The sequence below is a fragment of the Tympanuchus pallidicinctus genome, unplaced genomic scaffold (assembly GCF_026119805.1).
Source record: "Tympanuchus pallidicinctus isolate F22 unplaced genomic scaffold, pur_lepc_1.0 scaffold1, whole genome shotgun sequence".
NCBI classification, from domain to species: domain Eukaryota; kingdom Metazoa; phylum Chordata; class Aves; order Galliformes; family Phasianidae; genus Tympanuchus; species Tympanuchus pallidicinctus.
In genome coordinates, this window is record NW_026294618.1 from 62,929,033 (window position 1) to 62,955,840 (window position 26,808).

Genomic DNA, 26,808 nt, shown 5'->3' on the forward strand with positions numbered 1-26,808 from the left:
ATGACAAAATCACGAAGGCAAAAGCATACATGCATTCAGAGAACAGACACTACCAGCTCAGAAAAGGTCAGAAGACAGGCAAAGTTGTTTTCAACAGGCTGTGGGTTACTCACCTCCAGATGGCTGACGAGTTTTTCGGGGAGATCGTGGCTCCCTACGATAAGGATCATTGGAACCATACAGTTCAATAGTGCCAAGATTCAAGAGGACTGTCTTCTGGAGGTAATCAACCATGGCAATACCATTACAGTTTCCAAAAACTACTCTGGAAAAAGATAACGTGGAAGGAAAGATAACGCTAATGCGAGTATAATTTTATTTTGATATTTTTTGCTATACAGAATTTTAAGACTTACCATTTGTTTCACATTTTATTATTACTACCTTTTAATAAATTGCTATAAATTAAGAGCATGTACAAATTACTATTTTAGAGAGTTGCACTGTTTGAGCATTTACTTTTTACAACATGTAATGTTGAGTAAAGCAGATCATTGTTCATGCCAATTTATCCAATAGAGCCTTAACTGACATGTATTCTTAGCTCTACAAGTGACAACACACATAAGGAAGAGTGATGTTGATTAGTGTGAGATTCACATCATCAGGAACTACCACAAATCACCAAAATGAACTATCAGGAAACACAGAAATCTAATTGCATCTTTTCTGTTGCTGTATACTTTGCATGAACACACGCTGACTTAGTTTTTAACAGCAAATGCTTTTGACAGAATATTGAAAAAGCTGCGTAGAATATACTTACAGGCCATACGCTGAATTGACTGCTAAGCTGGTTATCTGCTGAGGAGGTTCTCCACTCACCCACACTAGTTGGATAACTAGCTCAATTTGGTAGCCTGGAGACTGCTTAAGAGGAGAATTTTTAACTCTGCAAAGTAAACAAAACGTCACATTTTTATGACTCTCTGAAGTGTTCTTCCTTATATGTGCATAATTCACTGAATTTGGTATCACATTGAACTTTGAAAAGTTTGGAAAATTGTAAAGAAAATAATGGTGTATCAATTTCATGGAACACGTATGAGATAGTGGGGTAGGACTGAAGGTCTTGGAAATACCTTGCGCATTGATGAACAAACTTAGGAATGTCCTATAGAAAGTATTAAGACTCTCTTATCTTTTGAATTTAAAAAAAAACACCTCTATACAGGTCATAAGGTCCTCCAAGTCCTGAGTTTCTTTTTTATCTATTTAATATTTTGATTTGCCAATATTTTACAAAATCGCTTTTTGTCTTTCTAACTTCATTTAAAACTTACTGTCTTCAAAACATTTATATAACTCAGTATAATCAAGAAGATACAAAACTAATCCTCAGAAAAAATAAACCTGTCAGAATTAACTATTTTCTAGATGGATGAACTCACAAGAAATTGAAATCTAAAATTGGAGTTTAAAGTTTCAAAAAAAATTAAATACATGTCTTAATTTTATATCTGAAAATAGAGTGCAACATAGATTTTATAACAAAAGTGAATAGTCAAGAGGTCTCAAAATGCACTCTTGTAAAAGAGTATAAAAAAAAAAAAAGCAAGTCTTCTGTTAACCTTAATTTCTCAGTGGAATAAACACACAGAAATACACCAAAAACTCCCAGAATTGGGAGAAATATCTGAAAACTGAAAATAATTAAAAAATTGAATAGTTCTAAAAACTTACACTTAGAAAAATAAGAGGCATCATGAGAACAGACTGTTGTTGCTTACAAATAACTAACAAGTGATGTCTATTCAAACATACTTGGCCTAAAGTTAAGCAGAGCTGAAGTGTTAAGTGATCTGTTCATTTCAATGCACACAAAAATTTCAAAGTAACTATACTGTTCCCATTTAAAAGTTTGCTCTAAAGCACGAACATCTATAACTACACTAACATCAATGTTAGTAAAATTTCCTAAAGCAGGCTGAGTTATATGGTGATTATCTTCTGATTTATTTTTTTAAATCACCGAGAATTATGACATTTATATAAATTAAGATTAAAATTGTAATTTCTTGAAACAGAATTCGGATTTCAGATATTTGGGGGATGTTGTTCTAGAAAACAAGAGTTTCACTTACAGTAGCATTTCTACATTAATTTCCAAGTACATACAGCCTCACAATGTAAATATTCTTGAAAAGTTTCACAAATAACAAAAGCATAACAGAATATACTTACTTTAAACATGGGACGTTATCACGAAGGCCATCAGATGAACTGCTACTAGTAGATGGATGAGACTGGGGAACAATGGACTGAGGATTGGAACTTGTGCCAGGAGTTGGTAATGGTGGTATCTGTTCACCATCTGGAGATTCAATGTCATTTATTTCATATAACAGGCGCACTTCCAGCATCTGCAATGTAAAAAAAAAGCAAATAAATAATAATTTTTAAAAAAGCTGGTCTTTCAGAAAAAGTGTATGATTAAGCACAATTAAGATACTAGTCCTAAGGGAGACATTCGGGACTTCTCTATCTTCAGATTGTAATATTTATGTTACTATTATCTTTTTAAACACACAGTCTTCAGAAATATAATCATTCTAGCCACTTAAGATTGAATATGCAATGGTTAAACCTTGAAAATTAACTTATTTTCCGCTATTTAAAAGTTTCCTGTTTATTACTGAAAAGAAACAAAATACTGGAAACAAAGCCCGTTTAATCATCATTCCAAGCATGTAATACAGTCATGAAGGAGGCTTATTTTATGTTGTTTTAGAATGTTAAAACTAGGAAGAGCCATAGAACCTAACTGATCTGCTCATATAGTGGCACTATTTAATTCATTGCTCAATGTTGCATCAAGTTAGGTCATAATATTTAAAACAAGAAATCATCATATTTCAGATTAGTATTAATTGTGTAATAGTTAAGATCTTCTACTGTTTGAATCTCAACATTTGCAAAACAGAACTTAACTCAGACTGAAAGATCTAAACAGTAGCTTTAAAAACACTTCAAGTACTGAATCGGCTTGCTAACTGCTGATTTCTAAAAACCTTTCAGAAAAAACAACATTCCCTTAGAAGGCAATGTGCATGAATACGAGTAAACACTAGAAGGAAAAAACAAGCATGCCTTATCTCCTTTACTGATATTTGTCTGAAGTGGAAAAATAAGAAGAAAAAGAACGACATTATCATTAAGGCAGTACTCAGAACACAGTGTATTTGATGACTAACAACCTTAACTAACCAAGTTAACTTTCAGCTCATTCATTCCAGATAAGTGAAGTTGCATATGTGTGTTTGATTTAACAAAGGATTTGAATTCTTGCAATAGAATTTATCATGGAATCTTACAATCAAACATGACAGCAAAGTCCTAGACAGAACTTAGGGCATGTATGGTATACTTTTCTTCTATATCTGTACACCAAGATATATAATAATGATTAGGAATCAAGAAAAAAGTCATCAAGTCCCTCACTGAAGTCTTTGAAAATTCTTTGACTATATCTCACTCACTTGTTTAAATTGTCTCTGATGCAACTAAGCTTTGACACACACTTTGCATTGAAAGTTAGAACAAAGAGTTACTGTTGGGAGCAAATCTGAAAGAGGCAAGGAAAGCCAAAATAGCGATGTGTAACTTTCATTTTTGCTGAATTTGCTATTTACTACTTTTCTTTCATAGAAAAAGAAATTTACTAGCTTTGAGGCGATTTTTTCAGTACTTTTGAGTAACACAATGAAAAACAATGAAAAGCTAAATCACTACAATAGTCTTATTATAGAGAAATCTTATAAAATTAAAAAAAAATCTTTATATAAATTACCGGAATGACTTCTGTTGTCACTTCCTGCTTGCTGAACCTGTAGATAATGACATGTGCAGAAACTCCAGCTACACACAGCATTCTACTTTCTGGACACCACGAGATGATCTGAATAGCATATGGATCTTCATCTACTATATCTGTGTTTGGCCTGTCATCCTTATTCCGTGATTTTTCAAATACTTTGGCTGTTTTTAGCTTATAGAGTACTTGCAGCGTTACTAGGAACAATTCAAAAGAAATTAAAATTAATTTCTATTTAAACATATATTTATCTCAGTAACTTTTCTAATTTAGAAATTTAGCTTCACAGAAAACATCTCTTTGTTTAGCAAAGGAGGGCAGAGAATATCTGTGTTGATACCATTCATCACAACTTGCCTAATGCAGGATCAGCTAGTTAGAAAAAAAAATTCCTATTTAAAAGAGATGTATATTACGTTTAAGTTAAAAACTAAATCCTCAGTTTCACAAGTTTAACTATAATTAGGTTCTCTAATAATAACAACAATATTTAGTGACATTTACCATATCTCAGCTTAGCCTATAGCACAAGAAGTAAAGCTCCTTCCGTTTCTGCTTACAGTATTTCAAATCCATGGCCTCTTTCCCATGTTCTACCAATTTTTTTTAATGACCATTGAGCAGAAAACAAAATGCAACCTTCTGATGAATCCACATTTTTCTTTAGAGTGCATTTTCCAGATCTGTCCTAATGAGCCCTTACCACAGTTTAAAACTGTAAGAATTATTTGATCTTCATTTTACTGATATTCCAATTTATTCATTCTAATTATTATTACTTGTGCAAACACTGACACTGCACTCCCATAGGCCTCCAATTTTTTAACAGATTAAGTTCTGAGTAATATTATTCTCAGTTGGAATTCTTTCTTCCAACGTTCTTGAAACTGCCTTAGTGTTGCTTTCAAACTTCACTGGCACAGTCTTGAGTCAATCATCCAAACACTTGACAACAATACTAATCACAGCCTTATGTAAATCTAATTTATCCTTATTTCTCTTATGCAGTTTCATCTGAATCAAATTTTCCAATTCATGTATAAGGCTGTACTGCTGTTAAAAATTAAGACAGAAGATACCTGCAGCTTCTCCCTTAATGGGATTAGTAATTTGTTATTAAAAGGATAATAAATGGCTTTAACAGAATTTGCTTTAGACAGATCCATGCTGAATATTATTTTTAACTACAGATAACCAATTATTTTTTCCAAGTTCCACCCCCAGTCCAAACAAATTAAGGATCTACAACACTGCAAATACACCTCTGCCCAGTTTTTAAACATATATTGCATCTGTTCTCTCCCACACCCACATACTCCTAGAGCACTTTGGAATCTCACGAGTATTCCACAAGCTTTCAAGGAAAACTGGTAATGATTCCAAGATTGTTTCAGACAGCTTTTAAGTCCTAGGAGTAAGTTTAGTCAGAATCACATGATTTAAAAACATTTAACTCAGAGTCCATTCCAATTTGAATTCTTACTGAATTTCTCACTCTTAGCTCTGTAGATCATTAGATGTAATTGACCCTTTAACCAACGTGACAGGCAAAATGGTTTGTTCTGTGGTCAAAAGAAGTCAATTAGAGCACCAATTACAGCAAATTGGTGTATATAAACACAACTCTCTTCCTTTAGACCGCAACGAACAACTTGAATTTAATTGTACTAAAAAGGAATACATCTGCCTATTTGCATGTCTGCATGTTCAATAAACTACTTTTGAATTAAAGCAAACGTTTTCTTGCTAGCTCTTGGACTACTAGTGCATTTTCACTGCGATGGAATAACTGAGAAATTATGTTAGCATTATTTTAATTTAATTTGAATCGAAGTTTTATAAGGAGTTGACTGTACATGGGGTAGGAATTACGGCAACGACTGATTCACAATTACATTTCATTAGACAAATCTCCTCAAATTTAGAAATCTCCTGTTTGATAGAAAAAATTTCTTCTGAAAAAACTTACTTGCTGAGGCATCCCAAAACTTGATCGACCCATCAGCATGCCTACAAAATATTAAAAAATTCATTAGATCAGAAAATTCTTAGTTGGAGCATTAGACCTCTTTGCTATTAACCAATTAAAAATATGACTAACATTCCATTTTTATTACTTATTATAATGACACAGCATTTTAATAGCTTACTGAAAACTAGCATTTTACAAACACTTGCCCCAGTTAGTCAGAAGTGATAAACTTATTTCACTGGTTCTTAACTGAATTCCACTGCACTAATATTAATTTACCACTTTAAACTGATTTGAGTTACTCATATTCCTTGCAAGTAGTTCAGAATAATTTATGACTTTTATTTTTGCTTTTAAACATATGTACCTTATTTGAAGGGATACTCGTAAAGCAGTGCCCAAATTAACTACTTCAGAGCAAACGTCATCTAACTCATTTATTTATCCTTGAAACTGGATTTCTCAGGATTTACTCTCAAAGTCTCTAATGTGTAGTACAAAGTGACAATAATCTGCAGGAGGGCTCATGAGTTGTTTGAAAAAGAAAAAAAAAACACAAAATGTAGTGGTGGTCCTTTAAACTCCTTGCAGTAAAGTTAGAAGGATCAATCTCAAAGATAAAAATCAGCATATCAATAACAGGTCATTGGACATCCTATGCTTTAAAACAACTCAAATATTACGCAGAAGTTAACAACAAAGGAGGAGTTTCTTCCACGATATATTGACTGCAAGCAGACACACTCCTAACACCACATCAGAATAATAATTTATATAAAACACTGTCACAGAGTTCCTGTGTTTCTTTTCCATGCTTTGATTGACTTTCTTGTCAAAGCACATGGATTGTCTAGTGAACATCATTTCTTAAATCACTGCACCACTCTTGGAATATTGTTTTCTATACAAGGACCAAAGGACCAAAATACATATTACTACACTGTGGTGTCACTTACCCTGTAATTATTATCTCTGGATAGCTCTGAGTAATCAAACCCCAGTTGCCTCCACTGATAGGCCATTCCTAGAAGATTAACAAATACAATACAGGGAATAAATATGGAAATATAGGAGAGTAATGTGAACACTGAAACAAATACACTGAGGAAGAAAATATTATGCAGTGCAGAGTTAAATCACTGAAATTTCTACAGATACCGCAGATTTCAGAATTTCAAAATTTCTGAATTTATTAGACACATCTACTGCAAAGACAAGCCAACAAGGACTATAAGAAAACACCCCTGCACCAAGAAGACCCTTAGCTTCCAGTGATCTGGCTATCGACAGGAGCACACCAAGGAAAGAATGACTACAGCATGACATATGCTATAAACACCTCCAGACATCTACTAGCTAAAGACAGGATAACTTAATCAGATGAAGCTTTGGTCATAGAAGGACCATGCTTATCCTATTCAGAGCAGGTGATTTTTTTGTATTTTCAAATACATGTACTGGATGTTGTACCTTCTTACTGTAACCTTGACGTTTCTGTCGAGCGCCAACTGAATAGAGAGCAGGTATGAGGTCAACAGGACAATCAGCAAAATATTCACAACAGGTAACTGGAGACTCGTGTATTGTCAAAGGATAGGGATTCTCAAATATAGGGTACCTTTAACAGATGAAAGGGAAAGAAAGTTAATCTAGGAAAAAAAATTATTTTAAATGCAGAATAAGTGAAACACTGAAGAATGCACTCTTTTTGTATAGAGGACAGTAAAAGCATATAAAATTAAATTATGAATGAATATATTAAGCAACTTCATTAAACACACTATCAAGATAGTATAGATCTTGAAACAGAACCAGCATCTTTTACTCTTTCTAGAACATGTTTAGAACATTGTTATTCCCTTATGTTTCCTATTTTAAAAACTTTCCTATATTAATGGCTTGCGGAAGAATTTAAGTTAACAAATCTTAATTGTAATAACATGAATCACAGAATCACAGAATGGCCAGGGTTGAAAAAGACCTCAAGGATCATGAATCTCCAACCCCCCTGCCACATGCAGGGCCACCAACCTCCCCATTTAATACTAGACCAGGCTGCCCAGGGCCCCATCCAATCTGGCCTTGAACACCTCCAGGGATGGGGCATCCACAACCTCTCTGGGCAGCTGTTCCAACACCTCACCACTCTCTCTGTAAAGAATTTCCCCCTGACATCCAACCTAAATCTCCCCTCCCTCAACTTAAAACCATTTCCCTTGTCCTGCTGTTATCTACCTCAAACAGTTGACTCCCCTCCTGTTTGTAGGCTCCCTTTAAGTACTGAAATGCTGCAATGAGGTCACCCAGCAGCCTTCTTTTCTCCAGGTTGAACAAGCCCAGCTCTCTCAGCCTGTCCTCATAGTGGAGGTGCTCCAATCCCCTGATCATCTCTGCGGCTCACCTATGGACCCTCTCCAACAGGTCCCTGTCTTTTTTGTACTGGGAGCTCCAAACCTGGACACATTCTCCAGATGGGGCCTCACAAGAGCAGAGTAGAGGGGGACAATCACCTCCCTGTCCCTGCTGGCCACCCCTCTCTTCTGATGGAGACCAGGACACCATTTGCCTTCCGAACTGCAAGAGCACACTGCTGGCTCATGTTAAGCTTTTCATTTATCAAGACCCCAAGGTCCTTCTCTGCAGGGTTGCTCTCAAGGACCACTCCTTCCAGTCTGTACAGATGCCTGGGATTCCTCCTGCAAAACTCTGCACTTTGCCATGTTGAACTTATTTCTACTCTGCAGTCTATCCTTTGAATAGGAGAAATCTACTTTTCACTTTGTATTATGCTGTTCCTAGACAGGAACTCGTCCAACATGTTTCATAACCTGCCTGCAACTCCAAGGTCACTTTCTGAAAAGTCATACATAGCAACTTTTGGTTACCAATTAGAAATAAAAAAGCACACATACTCCTCAACTCCAACTGGGGAGTGATAGAACCTTCATGAGGAAAAAAAGGTAAAGTAGAAAAAAAGATAGTAAAAACAAACAGTTATATGTATCTGTGCTCAAAGGATACTTCTCTCCAGTGAAATGCATACTATACTTTTTTTTGTTTGTTTGAGAAAGGTCAATCCTTTCAATTCCTTTAATAGAAAAATTAGCAACAACAAATGATTTCACATTAAGCTATGTTGGAAACTAAAGATTCTTCTAAAACAGAATGAAAAACATGTTCATTTTTAACAAGAAATAGTAAAATCATACAACAGCATAGGACATTACTACATTAAAAGATCTCTTATTGCACTAAAAAAAGAGGGAATTGATGTTACTATTTCAATTTTGTAAATATCTCTATACAAATCTTGTATCTGATAGCTATTGCATCTGTGGTGAGTTGCTTTTAAGCAATAAGTAAATCTTCACTTAGCAATATTTACAATTATTTATGCGAGATAACAAAATTCAGTGTCAACCAAATTAACCCAACCAATCCCAACACTGTCGACCACAATCCATTCCCAAAATTCTGTGCAGTATTTTGCCAGCCAACCTCCTCTCATCACACTATGAACACAATTTAAAATAAACTGTAATAATTAAAAAGCACCAGTGATCTGTTAGTAATTTCTGACAATGAAGTTTGGAAAACATTAACATTCAACAGAGTATTCAACTCACATACTACACATTACCTGGAGAAAAACTGATCTAAAAATATACTCTGTTCTCCTGAAAGAAACTTATACTTTGTATTCAAAGTTATAAGTTCTGGACATGAGAGGCATTACGGTGGATTGAAAATTTGAAGAGCAGAATAATGGACTGATCAGACAAAAATACCTAGAGAATACAGGATTCTTACCCATTTTGTGCAAGGTCAATCAGCACTAAATCCTTTTCTAGGAGAACGACTACAGCATATGGCTCCTGAAAGTCTAAAAACAAGAAGAACTGTTAGATATAAGTAAACATAGCTCTTTGCATACACAGTCTCAAGCACGTGATTGGTTCTTGCAGTTGATCAAAAGTAGAAAAGTGAACTGAATGACTACATAGTTTGTAAAGACATTAAAACACTCTCTCCTAACACTCCAAGTTAACATTAGAAAAGTCATACTCCACCTTTATCTAGCTGCCCTCAATTCTCTTCCAGTTTGTTAGAACCATTTGAATGGCTCAAATAACAGGAAAAGGACCATGTAGATGAACTCGTATAAGCAAGAGAGACACAATTATCTAATAATAACATTTCTCCAACCTTGAATTGTTTTTCCTAATTCAACAATAGTGAAATTAATCACATGCAGTAGAGTGAAAGACAGATCACATAACATTAAAATAAGAAAATTGAAAGTTTTCAAAGTTTGGCTTGCTGTCTTTCAGAATGACCTCAAATTCCAAGCTATGGAGTTCTAAATACTTTGATGGAAATTGACAGCTAACAAAATGGGAATCAGAAATCATAACACTAAAGTGAGACGGTTACCTAATCTATGACAAAAAAAAACCAATCCTCTTCTGCAGGAGAGAGATGGTAAGTTAGTGAAGAACATAATGCAAGTGTTGAAAAGAATAATACAGAAACTAAATTTAAGAGTATTCCACAAATGATGAGCAGGATTTAGCATTGACTGGAAAGGTCTTACATACACTAATATTGATGAACACATCTGCTGCAATAACTGCAGCTTAAAATTACAATGATGCTATGTCTGCATATGCTTTAGTTTGAAGGAAAAGAAAAAAACACGTAATCAGCAATCAGTATTTATCTAGAAATAAAAGAAATTTTATTCTAAACTACTCCGACGCTGTGGAAAGAAAAACAGATCTCATATAATAGGGATATCAGATGTTGCTGCTGCACTCTGATTCCCAGAGGTAAAACAGAAAGGCAGTAATAAGGAATATTATGATGGGATAAAACTCCAGACAGAAGAGGTTGAAGTACTCAGAAAAATCTTCACAAAGCCTACCATTAGGATATGGTGTTTCACAGAGAGTTAGAAAATCAACAATAGAATAATCCATTTCTAGCACAGCAGTACTTTTCCCATGCATAACTGTTAAACAGGGTCTTCTTCCTACGGTATCGTATGACAAGCCTCCTGAGAGAATGATGAAAGGCTCCCTGGAATAAAACAGAGGTATATACCATCAAACCAAGGTAACATGTAAATAAAAGAGATTGGTCAGTTTCTGAATTTTACTATAAGGTTATGAAGAGACATCGTTATGCAGAGATGCATTAAGAATAATGCAAAACAGCTCTCCCTGCAATAACAGCTCTCCATGCAATAAGAAGTGAGGGTATATTTCAAAATTTAAAAAGTTAGAGGCCTACCACAACCCCTGTCATATTTAAGACATCTCTTCCAAGCTCTTTCCAGCTGCTCATTTAACTCATCTTAGTAACTGTTTGCCAAGATAAGTTCATTATTATTTTTGTTAAACCTTAGAACTGTATCTCTTCTATTGAACTGCAGTTTCAGATTTGCAAGAAGCCACATTCATTCATAACATCAAATATTCCAGCAGGATCAGAATCCCAAGGATTTTACTTTTTGTATGGAATGACCATAAAGGTTGAAATCACAATAATTTCTCAAAAAGTGCAAAATGATTTTGCGGTCACAATAACGTGGCTACTTAGCAGAAGCAAGCAGCTGTTTGGCAAACTTCAAAGACCTTTTAAGAAGAACATAAATAAATGCCTTTACCTCTCATCACACACTCACTCTAGACATTTTATCTATTTTTCCCCTATCACTGCGCACTAAATTGACTGAACTATTTCTGTGTCAAGCTATACTTCAACTGTACTTGACTGACCAGAGAGAAGCAAAAAGACTTCCAGTGTTGATGGAAGAGCTTACAAGCTTCCCTTTGTGTGTATATATGTTTTACATAAACTTAATATGTGTTCACATTTTTTCTAACATGCAATAATACACAATTTATTAAAATAAAATGAAGTACATATATTTATTTTATTAGTTTTTTCCTTCATTTCCTGTTTACGAAAAAACCACCAATGATTTTAATGTTGTTTGATTAAAATAAGGTATAATACCTTTTAAAGAGAAGAAGGACTACTTACAGGTACATAGATGCTTAAGAAATTACACTTAATTGACAATTTCAATTCTAGGATATATTTCTGAAAGAAAACCAGGCACTCGAAGGGTGCAATTCCTCGCATGTACTTTTAAACACACTTAAGGGGAGCAGGAATCTTATCCTTTGTGTTTGTCTTAAGTGGAAAAAATCAATATGCCAAGCTAGGGATTATTTGTGGGGAAAAAAAGATATCCTGTCCTGCTGAGAAAGTGAGGCCATAGAGGTGTATTATGTTTCTGTGTTTTCCCATAGCACCATCTTTTCCATATCTAACTGGCTTTCGCTGGTGTTTCACACAAGCGTGATAGATTTGGTATATTTTCTTTATAACTGTACATGAAGAGTTCTGTTTATGCACATGCTGGTCCTTATGATTTAAGGGCCTGGCTAAAATAGGCACTCTGGTTGCACTACTGAAGGCAAAGCAGGCTGGGACAGCTTTCATTTTTTCATTATTTTGCCACTTGTCTGATCTTTCAGAAAGCATTTTAACAGAAGAGTTAACAGGATCAAAGAGTTCTATGAACAGATCTCAAAGGAATGACCATAATTTTGACTATGGGTCCACTGATTTCAGGATCGCATCTCCATCATGAGCAGAAGTGAAAGCAGTAAACAAAAGAATAAGGACAGTGCAAGCATTTTCCTTGAAACTTCAAGTGTTCGTTTCACCTCAGTTTTTCATACTGGAACCTCATACAACCTTTTACAATCATGTCCATAAAGTAATTTCAAGAGGAAAAACTTTAAATTAACCAGATATTTTTCAGGGTGACAACAAAGAGACGTCACTAGTGTGATGTGCCTGCAGTATCTCCTTTTACCACAATGATTCACGGCACAAAATGCTTTACTTTTATTTTTAAATAATGCCATCAGGACCATTTGCAGTAAGAACTGGATCTGTGGATTCACCTTGATCAACTAACAAAACCAAAGTGAAACATTCCAGTTTCTAAGTTTCAGATATAAGAGTGAATACGACATGCCAGTTTCTGCTAGTTTTATTTCTCAAGTTAATCAAGTTGCTTTTGGCAGGCTTACTAAAGATTGTGTCACCATGAAGCAAGGAATGGAAGAGTTGAGAATAGATTACATGGGTTTTTCACAGATGAATCAAAAAAATCAAGTTGACTTTAGTCTGCCAGAAAAACTAACAGGTTTGTTTATGAACTTTATATATTTTCATGCAGCCACAGATTTATAATCAACACAAGCAGTACATCTTTGCATTAAATGCTTAAAGTGTTGTCCTTCAGTTGTGATACATATTAAAAGCACTATAAATAATATTTAATAAAAACATGATCTAAAAGAAAATAATTATAATTTACATAATAGATAAGTACATTTTACTTACCCAAAAGTATAGAAAATATTTAACAAGATGGAAAATATTTAACACAACAGACAGCTCTACAATGAATGGCTCTATAGCATTTCTAGAGGCTGATAATACAGATTCCTCTTTCAAAAAAATTTCTGCTTCAGCAGGAATGAAAGCAATAACATTAATTAATTCACATTAATTTGCACATCAGTTAAATATGTAGAATTTCTTGGGGAAAATCCTGCAAGACATCACAATGCAAGGGGGAAAAATTTCATGAAAAATAAAATTCAAAACCAACAGGATTAGATCTTGCCATATCAAGACAACTAAAATCAGCAGCTCACAATCCTGGAACAATGTTTTTGCTCAGTTTTAGAGGTAAACTATTAAACTGTTAAACTTCAGTCACTTTAGGCAATCTGTATCAGTGTCAAATCATAAAACCATGACAATCAGTAATTTGGATGTGACATAACATTATATATAGATAACATGCCACTGGTAACAGCTAGTTTACTTTTCAAACCACGGGTGAATGATCTTTGCTCAGCTCTTCTACTGTTTCTACACTCTGTCAAGAGGTTACTCTCTAATTGTAAAAGTGGAAAAGTCTGCAAGAATTCATTTAACTTGGAAGTCTTAAAAGTAGCAGTGAAAATAAATAAAATTAAATAAAATTAAAAAAATAAAAAAAATAAATAAATTCGTGTTGGGAAGTGCGTTGTTTTCAAACAACAAGTTCAGAACACAGAATCATACTATTCAAGCTAAATTCAACAACTTTTACTTATCTGATCATCTTTCATTATTCTTGTAACCTATGAATCCCAATTATATACATTTATCTTCCTTAAAAATGCTGTCAATCGCGACAACTACATGAACTGCCAATAGAATGCCCTCTGTGATTATTTTTATGGGGATACTTACAAGCTGTAATTCCTATTAACAGAGCTTTAGTAGTGAAGAATAAGCTGTAGGAATTCTACCATAATTCTAATATCAAACAGAGCGAATATAATGAAGAACTGACTTTGGGGCATGGGAATTTAGTGTCAGGAAGCTCATGTGCTTTGCTGGATGTGCTTTAGACAGAAAAGCACACAAAGTCATCTCAGAACTCAGAAGTTAGCCTATCTTAAGAACCATCACTTCAAAAATCAGAATATTTTGATAAATTTAATCAGCTGGATAATGATGATATTATATTCCACAATGGAACATTTTGCCAGTTCACTCTAAGCGTACATCAAGAATTTGTCTTTTCAACTCCTGTCCCAGGTACAGAAAGATTCTTAATAGTAACCTTTCAACAGATAAATATTCTCTAAAAATAAATCTGCAGACATACTACTGTTGTAGGTTAAACAAAAGCTAGGCTTTGGAGACCACAGACAGTATCTCCAGTGAAGTGGGAGAAGAAAAGAGACCCCCTCAGCTTGCCCTCCTGTTTCCTTCACTTCAGCTTCATGATATTGAGTGTGTAGGCGGAAAAATGTTAGAGAAGGCATTAATAACAGCTGCAACAATAGAAAGGACAGTGTCTATAACTTCTAGTGTAGCCTGTAAAATCAGTTGCTTCTTCCTTCTGTGTAGTTCTGGACACCTTTTCTAGGAAAAAAATGCATATTAGAATTGAAGGCAATAAATAAAACAATTACAGGGAACATAACATGAATTGTTATCTACATGTAGTGATACTGAAACACAAAACCAGATCCTAGATCACTCTGGATAAGGGAAAAGCAGGTAAGAATGGATGGTAGAAAGATGTTTCACGTTGAGCACAGATGAAGCAAATGTGGAATATCTGCTGTTTTTCACAATACAGAAGTCACGTGGAATAATTTAAGTACTCATTAAATTGTACCTTTTATTAGCTTACGTTTTTTTGTTTTGTTTTGTGATGAATAGTTAGAGCAGACTGCTATAGAAGGAAAAGTATTTTCTTTCCGTACCTAAGTACCTGTGTGACCTGGATAGGAACAAAGAGATTCTCTGCAGAACAGAACTAAAGCCATGAGCAATGAATGACAGTGCTTAAGCAAAAAATTACAATTGCATCATATTTTCACCTAATCTATTTCCACTGATAAGGAGAAAAACTATAGAAACAGGAAGGACTGAAAGGCAGTTAGCCAAGCTTGAAAATTCTTGTGAGATTACAACTAGAACTGAGAACTTGAAGTGTGAACTCCAAATGTAAAAGCAATTGAAAAGATATTTCCAGTACATTACTTCCCCATCATAGGAAAAATGCTGTTATTCATTATGTATTTTGACTAAAGTTCTGGAAGAATATCAAAACACACGTGGTGCCACAGATTTACAAGTCCACCAAAGATATTAAAGAGAAATGAAATTGAATTCATCCAAACAGAATATTTTAATGCACACCAGAAGACGAGAGGTATAGCAGAAAAAAGTCTACACTAGGAAAAAGTGGTCTCAGAGGACAACTACATATTCTAAACAACTGTACTAGAGTAAATATCTGTTTAAAACTGTTTGGAAAGTCAACCAGGCTTTTGACTGCAAAAATTTTAATTCTCTGCAGTTGAGACTTTTTTAGGTTGCTCATATTATTACTTAAATCAACTTCTGATTGTTCACTTGAGAAAAATACATATACTTCAGAATACTTCTGCTGGTAAAATATGACTTTTCAACTGCTCATGGATATTCGAACATCTAAGCAGAAACCTTAAATTACCTCTCTTTCAGCAAATAAAATTACACACAAGTGTAATAAATAGCAAATAAAATTACACTGATAGTGTCTGTGTAGGTATACTGAAATATACCTGAAATCAGGTTTACATCAATTAATGATGTTCTATAGATCTGAATACCTGGAAATCAAACAAAACAGTACATAAAAAAAATACATAAATTCAACATTTGTAAATAGCTAGGCAGTCTCCAAATATATTTTATCCTTATATTGCACCTTTTACTCAATCATTTTAAAGCATTTTTGAACCATAAAGAAAAGAAATCCCATGAAAAGAAATCCATGAAATTCTTCAATCCTAATTGCAGTCTTGGTAGCAAACCATGCTACTCAAGATACTGTAAATTCCATCTGAGCCTTGTGTTGCATTTACTGCTTTGTTACATTTTCAATGTGCATAATTAAGCACAATTCACTGCATAAATTACTGTACTCTCCCAGAACAGCTCCATCAGTAACATTTTAGGAGAATGCGGGGAGAGGAATGTGTATTCAGAATTTAGAGCATCTGCAACAGGCCACTATTTTTCCAAAGTTCAGCTTTTCAGGTCTCTGCATTTCAGTGTGTTCTGTGCTTTATCAGTCTTTTTTTTCTTTAACAATAAATGTTCTCAGAAGACTGAGCAAAAATACCTAGGAGTTAGTTATAATAACATAGAAGAAACATGTAAACAGTAAACCAGCAGTATCGTCACCTAACTTTTATGTACTGTGTTCACATTCATTCTGACAGTTTATTCAGCACTATCTGATCTACCAGAACAATTTCAGCTATTTTTAAACCGTAGCTCAGTGCCACCAGGATACACATCCCAGCAACTGGGAAACAAAGGACATTTTTAGAGAGAATTTATTTTATGTATGTAAGCTTCATACAGAAAACAAGTCTTACCCAGCTCTAGTTGTTTTATATTCCACCTTAAGAATAGGCTTGCAGGGCTCTGGCTTCTTTCCATCCTTCAGCTGCTTTCCTAAAGAGATTTTTTTTCTTATATTAATCTTACCACTCCATATCATGATGACAAATCATGAAATTCACTTTGCAACTTACAAAGTAGAACATTCATACAAACATATATTGAACACGTGGCAGTGATAGAATGTGCCTTGAAATACCATAAAAAGATTGTTAAAACTGTCACATCACATGAAATATTTATATATATACTTCATAGCTTTTGAGTGTTGTAAAAACACTGGCTATCAAAAATATAATCCTCAAAGTAATTTTACAGTAATTTGAAATAGCAGAGTGATGTATCTCATGTCTACTGTTTTGCAATTAAAATTGCTCAGCTTAGAAGTTGAAGTTTATTATGAGCAATATCCTTAAGAGCTAACACTTGAGTTTGAAAATGAAGGGTAATTCTTTCTGTACTTGTCATTATTAGCAACTAAAGCTCTATATTTAATTTTTACAAACTCCATGGAAAATTTTAAGTATGGTGTGAATACACGAGTTCTCACTGCACATTGATAAAAGTTGATGCAACTGTAAAATTCTGTAGAAAACTTAATTTGCAGCCCAATACCAAAATAATATAGGATAACAAGGAAACTAAAAGCAAAAGCTTCTTTTCTCTACTCTGATCCTAAACCACTATAGTAAGCAGGGACTTGCTGGAGTCTCAGACAAGTAAATCAGGATGCACAACTAAACTCAGAGATATCTCCACCACTGCATTCACACTTATGAGTCTGAGGTAAACGAGCTGATAAAACATGACTTAAACATGTACAACAAGCAGACCTCACATTTGCATACAATTCCTTTAAAGAGCAGAAGCATATTTCACAGCACAACACATAATGTTAACCTCTTAAACTAAAATTAACACAGAATTACCTGAGAAATGTGAACAAATTACCAGATGCTAGTCTTACTCTGTTACAAATCTTTCAAAGAATTTCTATGGTGATACGTTTAATCGTGTAACAGATGCTTATTTATTTTTAGTAATGCACATTTTAAACAACATCTGGGATTGCAATGTTAAGCAAAAAAGAAACTTTTTCATATTTTGGAGAGCTAACTTCATGATCAATGTCACTGTGTAAAAATCAACCTAAAGTTCAGAGACTCAGATATCCTTGCATTGATTTGAACTCCCATTTCACAAAAACTAGGTTTTGTGTAGGTGTTTGGTTTTTTTTCATATGAAATCTATCAAAACTTGATATGACAAAAAATTTACTTTCACTGCAAAATTTAATACATGGCTTTTAAAATGCTTCCATTAACGTTAAGATCTCGTTGGGTCCTAAGAGCTGTCAAGCATTTCCAATCTTACCATGTGGAGTGATTGTCTGGAATGGTTTGGTGGGAGATTTTACGTTCCATATGGTCAAAGTACCATCTGAGTGACTACAAATAAACTGTTTTCCTTCATGATGCCAAGCCACAGAGTGGATAGCCTATGCAAGAAAAAAGATAAAAAACAAAACCACATAAGACTAGTATTTTAGTATTATTTTACCCTTGCTCCTTCCTTGATGACATTATGCAGCAAAACAAAATTAGAGAAAGTATTAATTAAATCATATTGCACTTAGTATATACTAAGATTTCAGTGCTACAGTAATTCTTTCAGACTTTCTCCATCATGTAAGCAGCCTTCATCGTAATAACATGTTTAAGTATTGAGCAAAATGCCCATACTAAGATCATCTTGATGAAATTATTAACTTAAAGCTTTACATATAATTTCGAGGTTCCTACATGGATGTGCACAAGAGCAAACAACAGCTGAAAACACAAGTAAGACAAGAATAACAAGAATTGAAGTAATGATATTTAAGACTTTTCAGAAGAAATTAAACATTTCAGCTTTAGATGATGAAAACAAAATATTAGCGTGAGTAAGCATTTTGATTCAGCAATTTTGAGGAAGCTACTAGTAAATCTTATCACAAATACAGAAATGTCTTTATGTAAATAAAATTAATAAAATTAAGAAGGGAACAATTAGCCACTGCGCATGAAATCTTACTGCAGAAAAACCTGATACAGTGAAACCTACTTGCTGCCTTTACGTAAGCTCAGATAAAGCAAAGAGATTAACTGGTAAGATTAAATGATGGTTCCCATCTCTGCTTCCAGTATCTCTGCCAGTAGATGAAGACATTATGAAATTATGAAAATATATTTAGTTATATTTAATTTTACTTATAGCATGAAAATATCAATAAACAATGAAAATTTCAAGCATTTCTCTATTACTCAAATGGGACAGAAAGAAGCATTACCTGCTAGAAGCATGGAACTTTGATGCTGTTGAGAAAATAGATTTGCTTAATACTTATGGCAGAGGCAACACTGTAGGTAAACAGAAAGCCAGAGCTGAGTAGGTGAACGCTAATATGCTGTACAATACCATCTTTTGGATGCATACCCTCAGTAGAGATTCTGTCTGTAACTGTTAGCAGGCCTTAGACTGCCATTTCCTACGTACATATGGATTTCCTCTGCAAGGAATCCTACCAACCAACAGAAGCGTAGGCAGTAAATTACTTAGTAAAGAGCAAATCACAGAAGACAGATGTAAGATAGTTTCGCCTAAAGTGATTTTACAGAGATTAGATCATCACATTTCGTAATGTTATACAGAAGAACAAGATAGCTTCCAGCAACATGACTGGGAGAATCCAAAGACTCAATGAAAGACGAAAATGATTGCACTATATGAGCATGGAGTCTTCAATAAAAACTGATTCAATTGAAAATGGTAATAGGTCTGGATAGCTGCAGACTAAGTCTGCATTTCTTACTCAAATTTAATCTTATTCCCTGTTTTGAGTGGAATCACTGTGGAAGACAGACACAGTATACGAATATCATATCTGCACATATTTTAGCTTTGGAACTTATACATCTTATATGAATTTACTTAGAGACAAAATCTTGCTCATTCAGTCTGAGGCAAGAATTTAATTAGCAAATAAAAACAGAAATTATAAAAGAAATATAATGTAATCTTCAAAATAAAATTATTTACCAATAGAGTACCGAAGTCAGGGATTAGCATGTTTGAAATTATAGAGTATCTAAAGACAGCGTCTGAAAAATCTCTCTTTACTAGGAAGTTGTACAATATAATAAATAAAAATGATTCCTATATGGAGTCAATTACCACAGTGTAAGCGATTCTTGATGCATTTGTGCATTAATAGATCCTTAGAATCAACAGAGAGGCAATCTGTATAAAAGGAAGAATAACTGAGAAATGGAAACACTTTTCCTGAAAAAAGGTCGAGCTAAAGGGATCTATAACAATCTATTATTATGGAAATGGCATTAATGTTTATGAATGTTGGAGATTGAATAAACTGAGCACAGAGAAGAAAGAATTGCTAGCACAATTTCTGCAAGGAACTGATGAGATGGAAAGTATTCTAAAAATGAATAATGGTGCGTTGGTTCTAGGATTTCACTGACAAATTTTAAAGAACATCTGGTTAAATCTAATGATGCAGTTAAATATTACTTAACACATATTTTAGAAATAATTCAAATTATCTGGGCAGAGTGTGAAAAACTTTGTACAGAGCACTCTTCTACTATTACACAACTCACAGCTTTTGCAAGCCTGAAGAGCAATAGCAAGATATGAAACCTGAGAGAATTAGGACTGTTCCTGGAGAACACAGAGAGGGATCTCATTAATGCTTATAAATATTTAAAGGATGGGAGACAAGAGGATGTGGCCAGGCTCTTTTTGGTGATGTACAGCAATAGAACAAGGGGCAAGAGGCACAAACTGGAACACAAGAAATCACATCTGAACATGAGAAAAATCTTTACAGTGAGGGTAACAAGGCACTGGAACAAGATGTCCAGAGAGGGTCTCCTTCTATTGAGATATTGAAGATCTTCTTGGATGCTTTCTCGTCTAACAAACTGTAAGGAACCTGCTTTAGCAGAGAATTGGACTAGATGCTCTCCAGAGGTTCCTTCCAACCACTAAGACTCTGTGATCCTGTGTAACCAGCTGTAGCATAATCTCCAGCATCTCATGGAGCTCATTTTGATGCAACAGAATGTGCAAGACATGAAGACTGCACAGACATGCTTTGGTTTCTGACAAGTCATGTGTCAAGGTTGTGCTCCCCTCATCAGTTTTTGTTTCATTTATTTTTAAATCCCACAGGCTAATTCAACATCTTTTTATTGCTCCAAAATAATCTCTTACAGTCAGTCATGTACAAGAAGATTGAACCTAAAAATAGTAGTCAGTAATACACCTGTTGAGTTAATGCTATCAAAGCTTAATTTAAATCAGGACAAACAAAATACTTGAAGAACGGACTTACTGATAACTAAAACAAGTTATTTTAAAGGTTCCATTTCATTTTGTTGTTGTTGTTACAAACCAAATTACATTTGAGACATTTGTTTTACTTCTTTCATGACTGTAAACGTAGAAAGGGAAACATCTGCAGGATGAACTGTACTCCATAAAGAAAAAAACTGCTTAAAAACATGTCTCCAGTGTTTGGACATAAAAGACTTTAAAAATGATGCAAAAATAATTCAATCTTTTTTTCCAATAAGTTTGTCCAAAAGATAAAAAAAAAGTGTGTTTGCAGGAAAGGTTAGTAGAAAACTTTCTTAGACAAGTTCCTTTAAAGCTGCAGTTTTATTGCATCACGTCTTCCAATTTCTGAATGTTACATTCACGCACTCTTACAAATTCTCTAAAGAGTTGTCTTTGTATTAGATTGTTACCATAATGAAAAGTATATACATCTTATAGTTTAGGATCATGATAATAATTGTGATTAAAAAAAAAAAAAAGATCAAGAATAAATTTTAACTAAATTCCCTGTTATAAACTGGAATATTATGCAGGGAAGAATACTTTGGCTACCAGCACTAGCACTAACCATGATTTAAAGCTGCCTACTCCAACCACGGTTAAGCAGAAATATGGTTAAAACTGCATTCTGCAATGGTGGTGTTGTTACCCACCCCTTAGGCATTCCTTTCCTTGGAGTGAGTGCTCCTACTTCTGTGTGCAATTATCAGGGTAGAGAGATGGGTAGGCATGCATTTTCAGACAAGAAAACATGGATAGCGTTCCACTGACCTAGCTTTTAGGCAATAAATTAACCTGCCATATGACAACATTGGAATTTGCATCAAGAGAGCCTCTTTAATTGTCAGAGAATTCTGAACAGAGCCAAGCAGAAAGTTTAAAAGGCTGTAATAAGATTCAGGTTTCTTTTTTCCCCATGGAAGTAGCACAGCTATTTTGCCACAAACCTCTGATCATGCAGGAAGGTGGATATCATCGTTTGTGATTAGAATAAGATAGTCAAAGGATAGCATTTGGACCCCTGGACACTTGTGAAATTTTGAGTATAAAAGTTTCATTAAAGTTAGTGGTAGATTGCACTGCCCCCAACTTGTTTTTGAAGACTAATCTCAACTAAAAAGCAATAAGAGCAGAGAAAAGCAATCCAACACCAGAGTTTTTAAATACCCTTCACAATATAAATGTGCTCAACAGTCCCGTCTTTGACATCTGATGAAGTCTAGGCACCAATTAACACCCAGCTGCACTCAAAATATAGCAATGCTATGAAGTCCACACATTTCTCTTAGAAAAACACTGCACAGGTAGAGAGAAACCTGCTCCATTCCGTGACAGAGGCACGTGTAACTGTGCTGCAGCACCAAGCTCTGCTGTAACTCCCAGCAACAACAAAGATCACAGCCTAGATAGAGCACTGGGATTTTTGAACAGGTGTAGACTTAGGCTTTACTTTCTCAGTGATGGGTGACTGAATTTAATTATAACTACACAATTATCTAATATTATCAGAAGCATACCTATTCTCAAAAGGGTTAAAGACAGAAAAATATTTTCACAGTGCTAATATGCAAGCCTGATGGACCAAACATGTTCCCTCTGTGACACACTTTAGCAGCTTATTTTGCAGTTCAGTTAGGAAGAAGGAAGACTTCTCACAAGACAGCATTTCCTATGTATGAAGAAGCCACACACTAGGAGATCTCAAATATGCCAAGATTGAACAAATTTGCTTTTGCTTTCCTGATTGTCAGTTCCATATTCAAAAGAATTTTTATCAAGAAGCAATGATGCAGAGATACGAAAGTTGAAACTGTGCAAACTGCATCAAATCCAACTTCAAAAAGGGGCCATTATTCTATCTTTCTCTTAGAAGATCAGATTTATATAATTTGCCCACTGAAGAAATCTTTTGTTATTCAACAGTGAACAGATGAGAACCAACTGCACACATTAATTCTTTGTTCAAAGAGATATTTTTCTTAAAGAGCAATCTAAACTCATAGGCCGCACTTCAACTTTTAAGAAAAATTTAAAGGGTCAATGAATTACTATTATTTTTTATTGCTGTTATTTTAATTAAGGCAATCATATCATACATTGATTCTCACTAATGAGAACTCATTAACCAAAGGATTTGACCTCAGGTACTTTATTACCTCTTTGTCAGAGAAAAAAAATAACACCAAATATGGTAAGCAGATGTGTTCACTTCGATATCCTCAAGTCAGAATCACAGAACGGCTTGGGTTGGAAGGAGCCTTAAAAACCAGCCAGTTCCAACCCTCTGCAGTGGACAGAGTTGCCACCCACGAGATCAGGCTGCCCAGAGCCCCATTCACCCTGGCCTTGATGGCCTCCAGGAATGGGGCACCCACAGCTTCTCATCCAGAGCTCGTGCCAATGCCTCATCACCCTCTTAGTGAAAGAAATTTAGTGGTTTCTTTTCCCTCCACTTTTCAGAATATGAGAGAAGTTCCAAATTACAACAATTGCTAAGTCATTTTATTTCAACTGAAGACTCAGGCAGTTAATGTAGGTGAAAGTCACACTTTTTCAACCAAAAAGGAAAGAGCTGGAAGGTTCACCCCCTTAGAAATTGGCAGAGAAATTCCACCATTCGTTACAACAAACTTCAGACAGCAAACACTTCTTCAGAGAGAAGATTTCCCATGTCTCTTATAGAGAACGCTTCAAGTTTTCATCATTTCAAAGAGACCTATATTTATTAAATCACTGGCAAGAGAAGAATTGTTATCCTTAGAACTGTGGATAATGTTCTATTAACATGTAATACAGACAAAAATATTACCTCATCATGTGTGTATCTGTAATCAGCCTTCTTTGACTTCAGATCCCATAATACCACTGTTCCAGACTCAAAGCCAATCAGAAGCTGCAACAGTAAGCAAAAATAAGCAAAAATGTCATTACAGGGATGAGGAAAGTGCCATTTACAAAGCCTGTAGATCTTGTCCCAAAGAGATGAAGAATAACACTAGCTGAAGTAACTACAAAGTGATTATTATGACAGAAATTAGTGACAAGCTGTGAAGACTTCAGTGTTTGAGATTTACCTTGTGCTGGATTTCACTCTCCCAAATTTTCAGTTAATGCAATGCTAATATAACTAAAATTCATTCAACATTAGGAAAGAAAAAGGTATTTATCTTCCAAATAGTCCTTGGAAATCCCTTTGAGTTCCAGAATGCACAACATTAAGCTCCTTCCTAACTGTATGCCTTTCAGAATGAAAACCAGGGTTTAAAGGTGAACATTTTCTTCATTAATGTATGTCTTCCTCAGTGGAACGTGTTCCTCAGTAGAATTTCTTATTCTTAGATTTGCTGGAAGAACACATTGTCCTTCCTGAAGCTCTAAGTAATGGTTCATTGTCTCTAAGACAAAACATTACTATAAACTTTCTCCAGCTGTTAATCAAAATAGAGATATTTGTCTAAAGAAAGAGATTATTGGCTAAAGAAACAAAAGAAATTTTAGTTTTTGAGAGGAAAGTTAGAGAGAAATTAAAGGGAATCATCTTTTTCAAGAAGCAAAACTAAGCCATTTTTGCAAGGAACAAAGATTCAAATTGCTCGTAATAACTGCTCTAACACGCTGAGCATCTAAGTGTTTTGCTTTCCTATCTTAAGTGGCACTTCTCATAATGAAAACAAACCAAGGCCAAAATAAGGCAGTAGCAACAGACTAGGCACTCATCATATAGTAGAAGAATGTAATGCAGCTTGCTATTACGTAGTAGCTGGATCTATTCTGAGAGCCTATCTTTCCAACAATATTGTTAAAGTAGTTCCAAGCATCAAGCAGAAGGCCTTCAATTCAACCTTTTTTTCCCTCAGCATGGACATATAGGAATTGAATAAAGTCTGCAGATGTATTCGGTATTCAAGGAACTTATGCGTGCAGAGGTGCCCATTGGAGCGCCCTTCATAGTATAAGAAAACACTGTCTTCCCAATACACGACGTTGTTGTTACAGAGATCTACATCAATATGGTTTATTGCTGTACCTAGACATTTTACATGGATAATTTTTTCAGTATTAAGATTTTCAAAGTTGGCAATCCTTTGCAAAAAGAAAGTAACAGAGAACCTGTGTGTATCTGTATCCGGTGAGCAGGACCAGAGAAGTAATCCTGCCCCTGTACTCAGCTTTAGTGAGGCCCCACCTCAAGTACTGTGTTCACTTTTGGGCACCTCAGTACAGAAAGGACATTGAGGTGCTGCAGCAGATCCAAAGAAGGGCAACGAGGCTTGTGAAGGGCTTGGAGAACATGCCCTGCAAGGAGAGACTGAAGGAACTGGGGCTGTATAGTATGGGGAAAAGGAGGCTGAAGGGAGACCTTATTGCTCTCTTCCAGTATCTGAAAGGTGCTTACAGCGAGAACAGGGTTGGTCTCTTATTACTGGTGACAGGACGAGGGGAAATGGCCTCAAGTTGCACCAGGGCAAGTTTAGGTTTTAAAAGTTTTAAGAAATGAGTACACAGGATGTTCTTGCAACTACACAGGCACTATATTTTTAGGGATACTTTTCATATTAGAAAGAGGACAGTAAGGTCATTCTACAAGACTGCCCTACATTTTGATTGATAAAACAATATGCCTTTAACGTTAATTGACAATATTTAAGCATTAAAATGCGGATACAATACACCGAACTAAATAGATCACTGGTCTTCCCTAAAGTTACCATAGTTTCATTACTTTTATGTTCTATGGTTTATTATTCTAAAATGTGATTCAGACCTAACCCTGCAGAGAAGCCCAGTAGCTACACATTCTTTCTTTAATGAGTTTCAGCTGAATGGAAAAGCTGTACTCATGAAATTCTTTTTGCAGCTAATGTGTGTGCATCTAGGTTAGAAGCTTAAACTACTATTCAAACCACTGTTGAGACAATACCATCATTGCCTTATGTCTTCAGTTTTATCCACTGTGAACTTGTCAAACCAACAGAAAATAAGCAGAAAAATAGTATTTCTACTGCACACATGGAACAGGAGAAAGAAAATATTTTCAGTTTCTCATTCAAGGTTCTTCACAATTGCGAGTTCAACATGCTTTGATATATCTGAGCCATTACACTGACAGAAATAGACATTCAGAAATTAATTCCTCCATACATTCAATCACTTATGCCTGAATATTCCAGAGGGCAGTCATTAATCAATTTGTTTCAAGTGCCATCAAGGTCTCTGTGGAATATCTGGCTAAATTATAACAATACTCCTGTCATGGGCCAAGCACTTTTGGAAGAGATGTGTACTGACTACTTTTCAAATTCCTTTGGCAAATTCCACTTACCTCCCACTGTGAAAGTTAAGGAAAACCCTTCCTGTTTACTCTTCAGTGTGGACCAAAGGACCCAAGCAGAATTTGCAGTTTGATTTGCTAAATAATTATATGAGCCAGAAAAACTAAACAAGCCCCAGATCCTTCAAAGAGTAGAAGAGTCATATGATCCCTTCCCTCCTATGACTTAGAGAAGATGTCTGACACCTGAAGCACAGACTCAGTCTTGCAATCATGACTGAAGTACAAACTGAATTACAG

General features: G+C 34.9%; 1 protein-coding gene across 7 annotated transcripts in view; it reads right to left on the minus strand.

Annotated features, from left to right (window-relative positions):
- Positions 1-26,808, minus strand: part of STXBP5 (syntaxin binding protein 5) — a 105,499-nt gene that overhangs the window by 35,269 nt on the left and 43,422 nt on the right. For all 7 annotated transcript variants that reach the window (XM_052672972.1, XM_052672982.1, XM_052673026.1 and 4 more), the window contains exons 7-18: positions 24,046-24,129; positions 18,213-18,336; positions 16,814-16,892; positions 10,711-10,865; positions 9,597-9,669; positions 7,257-7,404; positions 6,743-6,810; positions 5,784-5,824; positions 3,791-4,011; positions 2,185-2,363; positions 767-892; positions 114-265 (exon numbers count right to left, since the gene is read on the minus strand). In XM_052672972.1, coding sequence (XP_052528932.1) covers positions 114-265; positions 767-892; positions 2,185-2,363; positions 3,791-4,011; positions 5,784-5,824; positions 6,743-6,810; positions 7,257-7,404; positions 9,597-9,669; positions 10,711-10,865; positions 16,814-16,892; positions 18,213-18,336; positions 24,046-24,129 — 1,450 coding nt within the window. The remainder of the gene's footprint in view (positions 1-113; positions 266-766; positions 893-2,184; positions 2,364-3,790; positions 4,012-5,783; positions 5,825-6,742; positions 6,811-7,256; positions 7,405-9,596; positions 9,670-10,710; positions 10,866-16,813; positions 16,893-18,212; positions 18,337-24,045; positions 24,130-26,808) is intronic.